This window comes from Varanus komodoensis, unplaced genomic scaffold (genome assembly GCF_004798865.1).
Source record: "Varanus komodoensis strain SLA01 unplaced genomic scaffold, ASM479886v1 scaffold1, whole genome shotgun sequence".
NCBI classification, from domain to species: domain Eukaryota; kingdom Metazoa; phylum Chordata; class Lepidosauria; order Squamata; family Varanidae; genus Varanus; species Varanus komodoensis.
This window is the reverse complement of record NW_025335268.1, coordinates 74,894,519-74,910,389: the sequence shown is the minus strand read 5'-3', so window position 1 is coordinate 74,910,389 and position 15,871 is coordinate 74,894,519. Positions and strand designations below refer to the sequence as shown.

Here is a 15,871-nt window from a genome sequence, read left to right as displayed (position 1 = left end):
TCGGGCGATGCCACCCTTCCTGACGGGGGGGGGGGACTTCCACAAGGCTGGGGGCTGAGCGTGAACTTTCGTGCAAGCCAAGCAGGCGGCCCACCATGGGAACTTATTATTTATTCAAAACTTTTATATCCCATCGGCTACTGAGGTCTTGGGACCGGCTTACAATAAACAGGGCGGAGCACAGCATCCAAATCACTTCCTATACAATAAAATCCCACATCAAAATCAACCTTAACATACTGGGAAAATTAAAAGATTTCAGCCTGGAGCCAAAAGGAACTTCTCTTCCTTGCCTTCTCCAGCTGCCTCAGAATGGAGAGGAATCGCTGCTCTTCCCGGCTCTTTTTCAGAGCACTTCTTGCTGCGCTTCTTGTTCCCAAATCATGTGGTTTAAAGCTGCAGAAATGAACGCAAATTAATGGCTGGGAGGTCAATGGGGAGGGTGGAATTTGCACCTGGGCATTACCTGCTCCCCTTCTGTGCCCTGCTCACCGCCTCGGGGCGGGATGCGCTGTAGTTGCATTTAAATTGCCGGATCGGTACTTACTTAACTTCGGTAAATGTGCTCGCGTGCCCACGCGCCTGTTAGGCGGTTCTTTGCCCCCCCCCCCCGCCGCTTTGTTTTCCGTGGGGTGCTCTGCTCCTTTTCTGGGGAACAGGCGCGGCCCACACCCCCCTTCCTGGGGAGGCGCCCGGGGCGCAACCCGGACTGGGACCACCGCAGCAGCCACTCCCTTCCCCCTGGGATCCCAGTCCAGAGGGGCGGCGGGGCGGCGCGGGGGGGGGCCGTCTGGCCCCCGCACTGCCATCGTGCCGCTGCTGGGGCGGGTGGCCGGGGGGGCGCCCGCCTTAGCAGCCTCCGGCATCGCCGGAGAACAAGGTGTCCCCCGCGGCCCCCCGCCGGCCAGGCCGGCCCTCGGCGCTGCTAATGAGCGCGGCGGCGGCGCAGCTGCAGCTGGCTGGCCCCGGCGCGGCCCGGCGCTAATTGAGTGCCGCGCGGGGGGCGCGCCGCCCCTGCCCCCCGAGCGGAGCGGGCGAGGCGGGCCCCCGGCGCCCCCTGCCCTGGCGGCAGCCCGAGGGTCAGGCGCCGCTGGCACCGGGCGAGCTCCGGCCGCGGGGGGCAATTCCTGCGGAAGGGGGAGCGCCCGGCTCGGCAGGCGGCCCCGGGCCAGACGCAGCCCCCCGCCCGCCCGCCCGCCATCCGGCCCGGCGGGGGGCTGCCCCCAACCGCGCGGGGCCAAGCCAGGCCGGCCGCTTCCCCTGCAGAGCCGAAGACAAAGCAAGTCGGCGTGACTAAGCCATGCGCATTAATCGTATTTGCATAGTGATGCCCTGCTTCCGCTCTCGGCCTCCCTGGAGCGCAGAGCATGTGCGCGCTGGGCGTCCTGTGGCCTGCCACGCTGGCTGAGCCCCTCTTCCCCTGCCTGACGCCTGCACTCCCCGTTCCAAAGTTGCAAGGGCATCTTTGCAAGCATGAGGACCAGAAGCATACTTTTAAAATCCAGAATAGCGGGAGGCCAAGCACGGGTGGATGGCTGCCGAGGCTCCGCTTTTCCTCGGGGCTGGTCTGCCTCCTCCCCACTGTGAAAACGGGTGGCAAAAACCCCTCAGTTAGATTAAAAACCAGCTCAGTTGCACTATCTAAGCTTTGGTGGTGGTGGCCATGTTTTGGCACCAAACATTTGGCTGATCCTGCACCCGGTGCCAAATTTCATCCTGGCCTGCCATGTTCCAAGAGCATTCGGTGTGAGCCCCCAAGGCCCTGGCCTGGAACGTAATACTTTCCGGCTGCAGCACCTGGGTATGTGTGTGGACGCAGACTTGATTCCGCAGGTGGGAAATTGCCTCACACTTTAAAAAGCAGTTTCTTCTCCAACTGTGCGTGGGTACAGGGCAAGAGACTCAGGGAGGTGGGCTCTTCCATCAGTCACAGCTCTGGCTTCGGGTGGGTTCAAGAGAGAGTTGACCAAGCTGCGGAAGAGTTTTTGCAGATGATACCACTCTCATGGCAGAAAGTGAAGAGGAACTAAAGAGCCTCTTGATGCGGGTGAAGGAGGAGAGCGCAAAGGTTGGCTTGAAACTCAACATTAAGAAAACTAAGATCATGGCATCCGGCCCTCTCACTTCCTGGCAAATAGATGGGGAAGAAATGGAGGTAGTGATAGATTTTATTTTCCTGGGCTCCAAGATCACTGCAGACGGGGACTGCAGCCAAGAAATTAAAAGACGCTTGCTCCTGGGGAGGAAAGCTATGGCAAATCTAGACAACATACTAAAAAGCAGAGACATCACCCTGCCAACAAAAGTGTGTATAGTCAAGGCTACGGTTTTCCCAGTTGCAATGTATGGCTGTGAAAGCTGGACCATAAGGAAGGCCGAGTGCCGAAGGATTGAGGCCTTTGGATTGTGGTGCTGGAGGAGACTCCTGCGAGTCCCTTGGACCGCAAGGCGATCAAACCGGTCAGTCCTAGAGGAGATCAACCCTGACTGCTCTTTAGAAGGCCACATACTGAAGATGAAGCTCAAATACTTTGGCCACCTAATGAGAAGGAAGGACTCCCTGGAGAAGAGTCTAATGCTGGGAACAATAGACGGCAAAAGAAGAAGGGGGCGGCAGAGGATGAGGTGGCCGGATGGGGTCACTGGGGCAGTCGGCGTGAGCTTAAGTGGATCTGGGGGATGGTGGAGGACAGGGGGGCCTGGAGGAGCGTTGTCCATGGGATCGCGATGGGTCGGACACGACTTCGCAACTAACGACAACAGAGATGGCAGACCGGACAGGCCGGCGCAGTGAAACGCCTGCTCAGCCCCCTCGTTTCAGCAGGACTCGCGCGGAAGGCGGTCCAAGGGACGCCCATCCCACCTCGCTGTTGTGCACGGGGCGTGTGGCTGGGCTCGTCTTTTTCTGGCCCGAGCAACACATCTCGGGCCAGCGCTTGGTCTGGAATCCCCGCTGGGCTGCTGGCCCAGATGAGGAGAACGCGAAGGAGCTGGATGAGGGAGTCCGTCAGAGAGGCAAACGAGGAAAGGGTCTGTAAATGTATCCGAAGCAGGAACTTCATAGGGTGGCCAGTGCGTCTTTGCATGATTGTAGCGTCAGAAGAGGATCAGGAGACTGGAGCAGCTGAACGGATTTTTTGCAGCTGCCTTCACAGCAGAATGTATAGAAGATACTCACCTGTCCCCAAATGGACTTTTCGGGAAGGGAGTTTGCGGAAGTGAGGCAAATACTGATGATGAAAGCGGAACTTTTCGTCCATATTCACACACTGATCATTCATAAGTTATTGGGCTCAGGTGGTATTGATCGCAGAGTCCTTAAAGAACTCAAATAAGAAGTTGCTCATATTCTAAGAAAAATATGCAGGATTCTCCAGTTCTCCATACTAGAGGACTGGAGAATGGCCAATCCAACACAATAAAAAGAGATCTGAGATATCAAAAATGGGCAAGATTAAATCGGTTGAAAGCAGGACTAGAGGCACTATTAGTTAACACAGAGAAGGACTTGGCCTGCTGCCACAGAATCAACATGGCTTTTGCCAAGGTAAGTCCTGTCTCACAACCTTTTCAACTTTCTTGAGAGGGTCAGATGGTGCGGACGGGGGTCATGCAGTGATGGCATTTACCTGAACTTCTGACGGGCATTTGACAAAGTCCCTCACCGAAGACTCCGGGCAAGCTCAGCAGTCATGGGATGTGTGTGCGGAGGGGGGACCTCTTACGGGTCAGGGGCTGGTGGCTGGACAGAAGGCAGAGGGTGGGAATACAGGGCGACGCCTCCCAGGGGAGGGGTGCCCGTGGGGCCCACCGTCCAGAGGCATCCCAAGACGCTTCTGGGCCTCTGCCCCCACCCCCCGCAGAGCCAGAGCTGCCGCCCCTGCCCTACGCGATGCCGGAGGAGCACAACATGGCCCTGGCCGAGGCCCGGCTGTTTGGCCTCGACGCCCCCTCCCCGCTCGAGCCCCCGGCCTTGACGGACATCCGCCACTACCAGCGGGAGCCCAGCGTTTCCGACTTCCCGCCCCTGAGAGAGGAGCCGCCCCACCGGGCCAGCCTGGAAGAGTGGATCCGGAGGCTGGAGGAGCTAGTGGATGGCCTGGGGTCCATGCTGGACATGGTGAAAGAGCAGGTGAGTCCCAGTGCCCCCCCCCCGTCTCCCAGCACTGTCACTGGGAGGGGGATGCCCCCCACTGCTCCTCCTGTGGCTTAATGTGTGTTGTGCCATGTGGGAAGGGTGTCGGAATGGGGAGAGGAGGACGGGTCTGTGGGGACCCGCCTGGGTGGAGTAGTCATGGTTCTCGAAAGCCAAGCACTTGACTTCCAGAAGCATGCTGAAGTTTTACCTGGTCCTGCCCGCACAGTTCCTGTTTTTCCCACTCTTTGGCCATAAGGACTAGAAACTTGGCTTCAAAAACAAAAGCTGCCATGCCACGATGCAGCCTCCGTGCTAAGCACGTGTCAGGAATATGTTATCCCTTCGTCCACTCCCAGGGTAACCTCTGCCCACCACCTTCTCTCTGTAGAATTCTGACCTTCTGGGCCGCGTGAAGGCCCTGGAGGACTGTGAGTGCCAGCGCCCGGCGTGCTTTTGGGAGGGGCAGCGCTACGAGGATGGGGCCTCCTGGAACAAAGACCCCTGTGCCACCTGCACGTGCGTCCGGGGCAAGCTGGAGTGTTCCTTGCGGCGCGACCGGCCGCACTGCCTCGGTGAGACGATGCGAGGGGCGTGAGGCGGGACGGTGTGCTCCTGGGCCCCGGGTTGGCTCCGTGGGGTCTTGCAGGCCGGGGGCAGTCCCGATGCAAGCTGGGGGGACCCGGGACTGCAATAAATACAGCGAAGTAAAGACCAAGCTCCTGCGCACGGGGACATCGTTCACACTGGGAGAGCATCTCCATGGAACGAGCCCGGGGGCAGGACGGGGGCTCCTGAGAGAGGCCCCCTGCCCGGCCACCACCTCGTCTGCCTGGTGGCGCAGGGAGCAGCCCGGGAGAACGCGGCTTCTGCTGCAGCGCGTGGGGCCCTGCCCCGCTCGGCCCCTTGCGCACGATCGCAAGCCCGCGTCTGCCGGACAGGGTCCTGACCCGCCGACCGGGCGCTTGCCTCCCTGCGGCACAGCTGCCTCGCTTTGCGCAGGTGAATCCGCCTCACCTGCCTTGGTGGGGAGAGGTGCTCCGATTCGGAGCAGTCTGGGGACTCGGCATCACTGCCACGTTCGAATGCAGCTTAATTTCTCCCGCTTTCCTGTTTGCGCCACGCGTCAAACTCGGACGGGTCCTGAGCACAACACAAGTTGCCACGCAGCGCTCCGAAAATCTTCCTGTTTTTGAACTTGTCTTGTTCCGTAATTCCTAACGTAAGGAGAGGAAGAGAAGGAAACACGCCCCTTTTGCCCCCCCTCCCCCAGGCTCCCCCCCCCTTGCAGGCCCTCCAACCCCATAGAACCCTCCCCCACCATACCTGATTGTGCGGGACACACAACTCGCTTTTCCCTGCAAGCGTTTCTCTTGCTTTCGAAAGAACCAAGGGGGCTCCTGTGCCTTCAGCAGCTTCAACACAGGCAGAAATTCAAGAGGTGCAGATCCTCCTGCAACTGCACCCTAACCTCGGCCCTCCCTCCTTGCAGGCTGCGTGGACGGGCGGCAGGAAGGGGAGAGCTGGCGGCCAGAACCGTGCCTGACTTGCCACTGCAAGGTGAGGAGGGGGCCTGCCAGGGCCGTACCACCCCTGCAGCTGTGTCCCGCTGCCCCGGTGGCATGCCCGCCCTGGGGGGCCGGAGCACGTGCATAGTGCCGGGGAGGTGGGGATCGCTTCGTCCAGGGCCAGAGGACTGCGGGATTATCCCTCGCCCCCCACGCGCCCCCATCAAAGGCCGGGCCGCTCTCTGACCTGCGTGGCAGAGTGCCCTGCCGGTGGAAGTGCTGCCCGGACTGTGGGGCTGCCTTCACCAGGGGCGCCACCTGGCGGACGGACAGGGCTACCTGGGGGAACCCGGCACCTGCTGTGTCTACAAGGTGAGCTCGCCGCAGGGCAGGGACTGGATGAGTGGGGGGGGGGCATCCGCAGGCAGGTGTGGGGGGAAGCGGGGGGAAGGCTCCGGCAGGGCTTCTGGGGGCCCTCGGGGTGCTCTGTGTCAGCCCACCCACTCGCCACGAAAGGCAGGGCGCTACCCCTGTTCCCATTGTGCAGGTGGCGGGGGCATGACTGGGCCCCCCCGTGAGCGGAGCTGTCCTGATTCACAGTTCTGTCGGCACCCACTGCCCCCCCAGAGGCCCCCTGAGCATTCTGGGAGCAGAATGGTGCTGATGCAGCCTCCGTGCACCCATGGGCTGGGATGGAGGCCTCCTGGTGCTGCGGGCGACGCACCCCGAGGCTGCTGAGAGATCAGGCTTCCTCCTCGGGGGGACTGGGGGGCAGCAGGCTTCACCGAGGGCCGCATTCACCCTTGAGGCCGCTTCCACCGGTCAGGCGCCCCCCTCTCTCCCTCTGCTAGGCGGGCACCGTGCAGTGTCAGGCCGTGGAATGCCCAGAGCTTTCCTGCCGAGAGCGCCACACGCCCCCCGGGGAATGCTGTCCCATTTGCCGTCCAGGTGAGAGCTGGGGGGGGGGGGGGCACACAGGGAAGGCTGCAGAGCCTCCGAGCCACTTCCAGCATTGCCGCAGGGGCATCGGTGTTGTGCTCATCTGTGTATGGTGCACACACACGGGGTCTCTGACCCCAGGAAAATGCGCCAACGCGGGGGTGGGAAGGAGGGGACTCGTTGCGCCCCCCAGGGGCTCCAGAGTAGCGCGACTGGCCTGCCAGAGCTTGCTCACAGGGCTGCCCTCGCTGCTGAAGGGGCCCGGCCAGGCTCAGAGGGCTGTTGCTGCCACGGAGGGCTCTGGAGCAGGTCCCGTGAGGCGCTCCGACACCGGCTCAACATGAATTTGCTTACTGCTGCATTTACTGATTTGGTGTGGGAACCCTTCATGAGATCCCCTCTTTTTAGGGTGCCTTATAATTTTTGATGTATTTCAAAATGACTTTTGTGCTCAATGAAGGATGGTATATGAACAGTTTAGTTAAACAAAGAATAAAACAAAAGACTTGAACAGCCAAGAGGCAGTGGAGGAAAGCGGTGCTTTTGGCTGCCCTGGGTGGGTGGGCTGCCGGCACAGCACCCAGGATGCGTCCCACTCCCGTTCTGTGCAGGCTGTGAGTACGAAGGGCAGCGCTACCGAGACGGGGAAGCCTTTGCGGCCGCGGCCAGCCCCTGCCTGAACTGCTCCTGCCTGGTGAGTGTGTGTGAGGGGCAGCACCCCCACCTCTGGTCAGGGGCAGCATCCACGCAGGGCAAGACCGGGAGAGCCCGGGGGCTAGGATCCTGGAGCCCCCGAGCCCGCACCTGACGATCCGTCCCGGTGTAGTGTCTCTGGGAAGCCCCTCGGCCAGGCAGGAGGAGTGAGGGCCAGTCCCTGCTGGCCCTCCCAGCCTCTGGTCCCCAACGGCGCGCCACTCCTGGACTTGGGGTTCCCCCTGCGTGCCCCGTGTAAAAGCCATGCGCGGTCTTGGTTCTTTTGTGTAGCCACTGAAGGTCTGGAAATTGAATTTTGGGCTGGGCAACTCTATGTGTCAGTTCTGCTCTCCATGAGAGTTCCTCTAGGCATATGCAGAGTGTCTTTCTGCTCCTTGCTGTTTGATCGCTGCAGCTTTCACAAACACACACATGGACTGAAGTGCTCCCTTGGTGTTGGTCGGAGATGCCGTTTGCGGGGTACCATTCAGGAGTCCAAGAACGTGACTGGCATTTTCGGTGGGGGGGGGTACTGCACTAACCCTGTCCATTTGCCCCCAGAGGAGCCTGGTCCAATGCCACCCCGTCCAGTGCCCGCCAAGCCCCTGCTCCAGGCCCGTCGCACAACCTGGCCAGTGCTGCCCCACCTGCCCAGGTGAGCTGCTTGCTGCCAGGACCGCAACACGGAGGAGAGGTCTCAGGAAGAGGAAGCAGGGAACCGTGGGGGGTTTCAACAGGGGGACCACCACATCTCCCACCCCCCAGAACTCTGTGGCTGAGGCGAGGCCTGGCACGACAGGCAGCGATGCTCGGGGGGCCCCGTGGCACCCCCTCGGGCCCGGCTGGCTGCCTCTCCCTGATCCCGTCTCTTTCCCCAGTGTGTGAGCTGGATGGGCGGCCCCTGGAACCGGGGCAGGAGGCCACCTCGGACGACGGGTGCCGGCGCTGCTCCTGCTCGGTGAGCTATGGGGGGTGACTCCCAGCCTAGTGGGGGCCTTGGAGGCCGGGGCTCCAGAGGATAATGGGAAGCTGCAGTCGGCACCCCCAGGCATCGAGCCGGCCTCCGTGCCGGCCGCGTCCCTCGCTGTGTCCCTTTCCCTCTGTCCCCCACCCCGCCACTTCGGCACCTTGCCCCCCTGCTCCCCCCCGCCACTTCGGCAGCGCCGGAAGGGACGACGGCCGCTCTCTCCCTGCAGGCGGCGGGGCTGGCGTGCGTCCCTGCCCAGCCGTGCCCCCCGTCCTGCGCACACGGGGTGCTCCGGCTGCCTCTTCCGCGGGCGGCTCGTTCCCAGCAGCGGGGAGGTCCCAGGCGCCTGCCAGGTGGGCACCCGCGAGGGGCGCGCCTGAGCCGCAGGCCCTGGGATGAGGCGAGGGCGGGGGCAGCGGGGCCTGAGCGATCTGGGGGCAGACACTCAGGCCCCCGTGCCCCAGCTGCTGGCGAGCACGAGTGGGAGGAGGCCCTTGCTGGGCCCTGCTGTGAGCTCCCACGGACCCATCTGGCCCCAGCACCTTCCTGGCAGAACCGCCAAGGAACGGGACGAGGCCCGGGGCCGGCGGACCACCCTGTCTCAGGCCTCCATGTCTGTGGTCTGGGCGGGCCGGGCTGTTGGCAGCCATCTCAGCACCGTGCCGGGCGATGGCTCGCTCGAGGAGACCCTGAGGCTGTGTGGTGGCCTGTCGGATGCTTCTGAGCCTCCTCGTGAGCAGGGGGCATGCCCTGAATCAGGGCCGTGCTGACCCGCAGGCCCGGCAGCTCCGCCAGGGCTGTTGCTGGCCCAAGCACCCTCTTCCCGCAGTCGGTCTTGGCTCCTCTGCCGGCAGGGAGTGGGCAGTGCCCTTGGCCCTTCCTGGGGCCGCCTGGTCCTGCCCACCCTCCCTTCACCGCACCTGAGCAAGCCCAGGCGAGTGAGGCCTCCAGCCAGGTGCTCAGGCCCCGCTGCTGCCTCCCCTCCAGGATGGGAACGTGCTCTGCTCCCCCGTCGCCTGCCCCAAGCTGGACTGTGCCGAGGCGGAGGAGGCCCCCGGGCACTGCTGCCCCCGCTGCCCAGGTGAGAGGAAGAGGCCAGGCCAGGCCGGCCCCAGCCCCCTCCCCTCCCCCCCAGCCCTTTCCAGGAATGCAGGCGGCACATTCCACCCGCCCGGATTAAAGCCACACTTGATCTCCCCGCCAAAAGGACAGGCGCACATTTGCAGAAACGGACCCTCTGCATTGACGGCCTTGAAAGGGCTTTGGGTGTTCGGAAGCAGTGGATAGGCAGCTGATGGGCGGGCGGCTGAGCTGGCGTTTGGCAGACCCGGCCGGTGTCCTGCTCATTAGGGGACGACAGATTGCATTTCTCTGTGGTGCCCTCCAAATCGAGCATGAGTCGAAAGCCCCCTGGGTTTCCCACCTCGGCTTTGCATCCAAAGTTGTTAAGGGCACCAATTCTGGATACTGGCCTTTGATCCGACCCGCCTGGGGAAAACCCCGGGGGGCGATAGCTTTGTCACGGGGGGGGGGGGGGCGGTCACGTCCCGGACGGGCTGCCCTGCCTCCAGAGAGGAATGCACGGACAGGCGGAAGGCCTGTGGCAGCGGAGCACCCGCTGCTCTTTCGGCGTGGCTTCAAGGCTTGCCAGGCGGCGCCCGGGGCATTCCTGCTGGATGCTGCCAGGGGAGGGCATCGAGGAGCTGGGAAGGGCTTGTGCAGGAGGACTTCCCACTGAATCATGCACGCAATCCCCCCCTTGCACTTGGCCCCTTGGCGGAGGTGGCAGGACTGTGCGACGGGGCCTTCTCCGTGGGGGCGCCCCTCACCCCGCAGCCGTCTCCCCAAGGGAGTTCAGCCGGACCCTTTTCTGCTTGATGTTAAATGGCTGTTAAAACATTTTCGTTCTGCACGGTTAGTATCCGAAGGCAACAGTCCCATGCAGACTTGCTCGGGCGCCAGCCCCATTTAACGCAGTGGGACTTGCAGCCGAGTTGGCCTGCCCAGGACCAGCACTGCACTCTGGTCTTCCGTAGCTTTTCGGCGTTCCAGGCTGGCCGTCAGGCTGGACCTGAAGCGGCCGCAGGGCTTCCGCTCTGCACGGAAGGGGCCCGGAGCTGCGGCCCCGAAAGGAGGCAGAACGAGGCCGGCCGGCCCCAGGCCCCGTTGGCAGCGCCCCCTCGGCGCCTCTGTGCGAGGGGAGGGGCAGCCCCTCAAATGGCGTCCCAGACCCTCTCTGGCCGTCTGCGGCCCGGGTTTCCGGTCTGGGCTCGCGAGGGCCCCCAGCAGCCCCCGTGAGCGGCCTTCGCTGTGCCCCACAGGATGCGTGGATGGCACTGCCCGGCGCGAACACGGCGAGGAGTGGACGCCCCCCGCAGACCCGTGCCTGCGGTGCAAGTGCTTGGTAAGACCAGAAGGCAGCGCTGGAAGCTGCTTCACCCCCGCCCCACCCCCCCTGGCACTTTCTTTCTCTCTCTCTCCGTCACGATAGAAGAGCTTAATTTGACCAGACTTAGACTGGAGGTCAGGCCCGATGCCTGGAGAACCACCTGTGGGAGCAGTGCCTTCGAGCATGTGCAGAGTGCCTTTCCCAAGCCACTGGGAAAGTGATTCTGGGGCAGATGGCAGGGCTTCCACACAGGCTGTCCTTCCTCCATAGCTGCTCTGGGCACCATTTCCAGGGGGAAAGGTGGGGCATCTGTTTGTTTATTTATTCGAAGAAGAAAATAAGCACGCAAGAAGAGAATTCACATGTTCAGTAGTTTAACTCTGCACCGTGTGAAGAAGCGCTTCCTTGGATCTGCCCTGAATCTCCCACGAAGCAGCTTCACGGGATGCCCTGGCAGAGTTTTGGTCTGTGCAGCCTCTCCCCTCGCAGGCCTTTCTCCTACGCTAAGCGGAGTCCGGGCTGTTGCAGCCTTTCCTCTAAGGGAGCCGCTCCGAGCCCTAGAGGCTTCCTCCGGCACTTTTCCCAACCCTGCTATAAGCTTTTTTGGCCCAGGGACCTGAACAGTATGCAAAATTCTACGGGCGGCTGCACCATAGAGCCGTACACGGGTGATACAGCCCTGGCGGTTTTATATTTCGTCCCCCTCCCCGTTCCTTTCCTCGTTATGCCAATCATGGAGTGTGTCTTTTTCGCAGCGGCCCTGCGCTGGGTCATTTCCATCCAGCTACCCACTTGCATAAACTATGTAAACGAATAAAAGGGTTCCTCAGGCGCCATCGTGCGCAGACAGTGAAACCGAGATGCCCAGAACTCGGCAGGCCATGTCAAGGGGACCTGTGCTTGCTTTTAAAATGAATTAATGATGTTAATGGATTTGGTTTGGGTTAAAATGAATTGATGCTAATGGATTTCATAGAATGGTAGAACAGAAGAGTGGGGAGGGGCCATGAAAGCCATCAGGTCCGACCCCCGGCTGTTGCAGGCACCAGGTCACACCACCGAAATGCGTCCGTGGGGCTGGCGTCTGGAATAACCGCTCCCGCTGCGAGGGGCACGCAGCCTTGGGGTGCGACAGTTGGAAGCCACGGCAGGTGAAGGCAAGGGAGGCGGGGAGGCCCACGGCTGCCGCAGCACCCTGCCGTGGCATGGACAGCCCCTCCGGGGGGGACTCTGGGTTGAGCCATGTCCGAGGTGCCCTGAAGGCAAAGTCGGGGCGATTCCAGCCGCTGCAGCATTGGGCCCGTTGGCTGGTCCAGAAAGAAGTGGGTGCGGAGAGAAGGTTTCGTCTTCTCTCTTCTTTCGGAGGGCGGACGGAAGTTGAAGTGAGACCACCTTCGCGGGGGGCGGGCCAGTTTCCTCGGCCCAACGGCTGCCTCTGCTGGATGGGGGCCACGGCAGACCCCTGCGGGCTCGGGGCAGAGGGTGGAGTGAGCCCGCCATGGGGCATTGCGCCTTCCACTGCTCTTCAAGGACCCCCGCCTGCCTTGCGCAGGGAGGGGGCGCGGTGCCTTGGCTCAGCCCCATAGCCCCGTGCCGAGCAGAGCAGAGCTGGCTGGGGGCATCCTGGGGGTCCCAGTCCCTTTTTCTGTCCAACGGCAACCAGGGTGGACCTTGAAGGCTCTGCCTGGGGTTCCAGCGTGCACACGACGGTGCTGGTCTCTGGCGCATTCCATGTTGCGCCGCTGGATTGCACGGCCTGGCCTGCTGGAAGGGGAGAAGCCAGGGCGGGAGCCGGAGCAGGGACCCCTCTTCCTTGCCGGAGCTCCTTTAGCAAGGAGCCGAGGCTTTCATGGGAGCGACGCGGAACACGCAGGGCGTCCTCTTTGAAAGCACCCGCTTCACCAGTTTTGCACATCTCCTCTCGGCCCGGGGGGAGCCTCGGCCGCTGGCCCCCGCCTTGCCGCTTTCCAGCATTTGGCGCAGTTGGCGAGCGCTTCTCAGCTACCTGGTTTCCCTGTGCCTGATCCGTGGCCTTTCGAATGGCTTCGTGGCCTGGCTGCATTTCAGGGTTACGGGACAGTGTGGGAGCGTTTTGTTCCCTCTAATGGAGAGGAGGATGAGAACGAGGACGATGCCTATGACCATGCCCCCCCTCCCTGTGCCACAGGAAGGCAAGGCGGTCTGCCAGAGGAGGCGCTGTGCCAGCCTGTGCCGCCACCCGGCAAGCCCGCGCCCGGGGACCTGCTGCCCAGTCTGTGACGGTGAGGCCCGCACAGGGGGCGCGTGGGCTGGGGTGGGAGCAGGCGGGGCGCGTGGGGCCTCCAGGGGCTGCCCCGAGGTTCCCTGGCACAGGCAGCACGGCAGCCAGGGAGCTGAAGGGCAGGCGGGTGCTCCTGGGCGGCCGGGTGCTCCATCCCCCATGCGGGCTGAGAGAGGGGAGGGCAGCGCAAACAGATTTGGGGGACCCCTGGACTCGGCGGGGTGCACATGCGGGGGCAGGGCCGGCCCCCCGGGTGCCTTGGATGGGCAGCCGCACCCCGTGGCACAGCGCTCCCCAGCCGGCTCTGCCCCTAACGCTGTCCCGGGGCCCCCAGGCTGCCACTGGGAAGGGCAGGAGTACCGCAGTGGAGACCGCGTGCGGAGCAGGGACGCCTGCCAGCGCTGCAGCTGCGCGGTGAGTCTGGGGCCGCCCCCCGCCCCCCCGTCCATGGGCTGAGCGGCCCCGAGGGCAGGGTGGGGTGCGCGGAGGCCTGTCCTGACGTCCCGCTTGCTCTCTCAGGCCGGCGAGGTGACCTGTGAGCCGGCCGTGGCCAGCTGCCCGCCAGCCCCCTGCAGCCACCCAGGCAAGCTCCCGGGCCAGTGCTGCCCGACCTGCAGCGGTGAGCCCTCGCCTCGCCCCCCCCTCCCGCCACAGCCCCCGCTTCCCGCTGGTCCCATGCAGGGGCCGGGGCCCCTGGCAGCCCCCAGGCGGGGCAGAGGGGGCGAGAGAGCAGCGGGCAAGGCGGGAGCGGAGGCCCCGGTCTGTGTGGGGGGTCCTCTCTTCTCCTTGATCTGCCAGGCCTGGGGCAGGCTGCCCGAGGGGCCAGACGGGAGGACTTCCAGGGACCCTCTCGCCTGGGCCAGGCTCCAGAAGGCCGGCATTAGAGCCCCGGGGGTCCCGCCCCGAAGGACGGGGGCAAGACGACCTGCATGCTGTACGAAACACCAGCCACGGAGAGGAGGACGAGGGAAGGAGTGGGGGTGTGGGTTGCCGGGGCCGCGAGGGCGGGCTGGGAGGGCCGAGCGGGCAGGGACTCGTTCCCAGGTGAGCTGGGCACGTGCCTGAGCACCCACGTCTGTCCTCCTGCCTCAAAATCCTGCCTGGCAGCCTGTGAATTCGAAGCGCACCTGTACCAGGACGGGGAGACCTTCACGCCGCCCGGGGGCAGCCCCTGCCTGCATTGCACGTGCTCCGTGAGTCGGGTGGGGGTCGCGCGTGAGAGGACGTGGCCGGGAAGGATGGCCACAGTCCCAGGGATTTGGGGTGTGGGAGGGATCCCTTTCGGGGTGGGACTGCACCGGGAAAAGAAGCTGGTCTTCACCCGGAAGCAAAAGGAGCATAAAGCGGGTGCCAGGGGCACTTCTTTGGGGAGCTGATCCCACAGAGCAGGTGCCACAGCGGAGGAGGCCCTGCCCTAGCAGCCACCCTTCTTGCTGCCTTTGGGGGGGCCTCCCTGAGAAGGATGCATTCAGGCATCATCCGGCTCTTACCCCGGGGACGCGGCCCCCAAAGCCTCCCAAGGTCAGCCCTCTGGCCCAGGGCTCAGCACCTGCGCTGTCCCTGCATTTGGGGCCAAGGATGGGCTGCGTCCAAACGCGGGGGCGCGCTTAGCCAAGCATCCTTTAGCGAAGGACTCCCAGGATGCCAGCGGTCCGTGCTAGCTTGGCCGTGCTGCGAGGTGGAAGCCCCTGTCTGTCGGGACTTGCTTGGGATCGTTCGGGACCCAGCAGCCGAGGGGTGGTGGGCCCAGCAAGCGGCTTGGTCCGAAAGGCACTTTCTGCGGCGCTCGGAGTGGCCCGCGCTAGAGCCCGGCTCCCCCCCAAGCCTTCCTGTCTTTCCCCGCGGGCTGCGAGCTGGCGGCTCACGGGGCGTAGCGCCACCCCTAAAACGCGAGCCGTGCCCACGTGGCCTCTGGGGCTCAGCCTTCCCCGCTTGTGCCTCCGCCAGGGCGGGCAGGTCCGGTGCCACGAGGAGCTGTGTCCACTCGCGCTCTGCTCCCAGCCAGTCCGAGACCCAGCGCTCTGCTGCCCGGTCTGCAAAGGTGATCCTTGAACCCAGAACTGCCCCAAGGGGGGGGCGAGCCTTGGCACAGCCCAGCATGGCGCCTGCTCTGCTTCCTGGTGAGGAGGCGGGTGCAGCTGCGGGGCAGCGCCCCATCGCCAGGATGCGGCTTGGCTCACTTGGCCGAGCCGCATGGAGAAGCTCTTTCGCAGTTCGTGAGCATCGCTGAGGCTGTGGTGAGGGCCCTGGGGGGGTGGGGGGGCTTCTTTAGAAGCTCCGCTAGTCTCGCTTGTGGCGAGGGTCTAATTCTTCGAGGGTCAACCACCGTCTTAATACTGTTCTGCCTTGTGGGCTGAGATTAGCCCTGGGGTGTGGTGCAGGATGCATTTGCTCGGAGGATTCGGATGCCTCTCCTGCCAGCCTGCGCCTTCTTACCCCTTTCAGTGGTGAAGTGTTAGCACCGTTTGATGTATCGCTGCTGTTTTCATTCAGAGAAACCTCCCCGAGGTCCTCAGCGGAGCAATACCTTGATAAACCCAAACGGAACTCCTGCGGGGAGGTTGTGGGGACCGCTGCCCCCACGGGATGCTCAGTGCAGGGCAGTGGCCTGGCGCAGAATGCTCTCAGCCGGACTGGGACCCCCGGCCACCCGGGCTTGTCCGCCGCCAGGCTTGCCCACCGGCCGCCCGGACCCAAGGCAGGGCTGGCCTGACCCACGTATCTGCCCCCCGCCAGTGTGTGTCCTGGACAGCGTGGAGTTCGAAGACGGCACCGAGTGGGAGCCGGACGGGGACCCCTGCAGCACCTGCACCTGCCTCCAGGGGGAGCCGGTTTGCAGTGCCCTCCCGTGCCCACCGGCTCCCTGCCAGCATCCGGCCCGGCTGCAAGGTGTGTGCCCCCCCGGCCCGTGGGCAGGGCTGCCCTGCAAGGCGGGCAGTGGGCAGCTGCCGGTCCTCTTGGTGCCCGCACGTGGCGGGGG

At 63.8% G+C, this 15,871-nt stretch overlaps 1 protein-coding gene across 1 annotated transcript in view; it reads left to right on the top strand.

Moving 5' to 3' along the window:
• LOC123023651 (kielin cysteine rich BMP regulator) overlaps positions 1–15,871 on the top strand; it is a 46,817-nt gene that overhangs the window by 9,447 nt on the left and 21,499 nt on the right. The window contains exons 6-20 of the mRNA XM_044430558.1: positions 3,864–4,132; positions 4,527–4,710; positions 5,628–5,695; positions 6,495–6,591; positions 7,194–7,276; positions 7,837–7,930; positions 8,154–8,233; positions 9,230–9,323; positions 10,564–10,646; positions 12,799–12,892; positions 13,226–13,305; positions 13,411–13,510; positions 13,999–14,084; positions 14,839–14,932; positions 15,628–15,780. Coding sequence (XP_044286493.1) covers positions 3,864–4,132; positions 4,527–4,710; positions 5,628–5,695; positions 6,495–6,591; positions 7,194–7,276; positions 7,837–7,930; positions 8,154–8,233; positions 9,230–9,323; positions 10,564–10,646; positions 12,799–12,892; positions 13,226–13,305; positions 13,411–13,510; positions 13,999–14,084; positions 14,839–14,932; positions 15,628–15,780 — 1,659 coding nt within the window. The remainder of the gene's footprint in view (positions 1–3,863; positions 4,133–4,526; positions 4,711–5,627; positions 5,696–6,494; positions 6,592–7,193; positions 7,277–7,836; positions 7,931–8,153; positions 8,234–9,229; positions 9,324–10,563; positions 10,647–12,798; positions 12,893–13,225; positions 13,306–13,410; positions 13,511–13,998; positions 14,085–14,838; positions 14,933–15,627; positions 15,781–15,871) is intronic.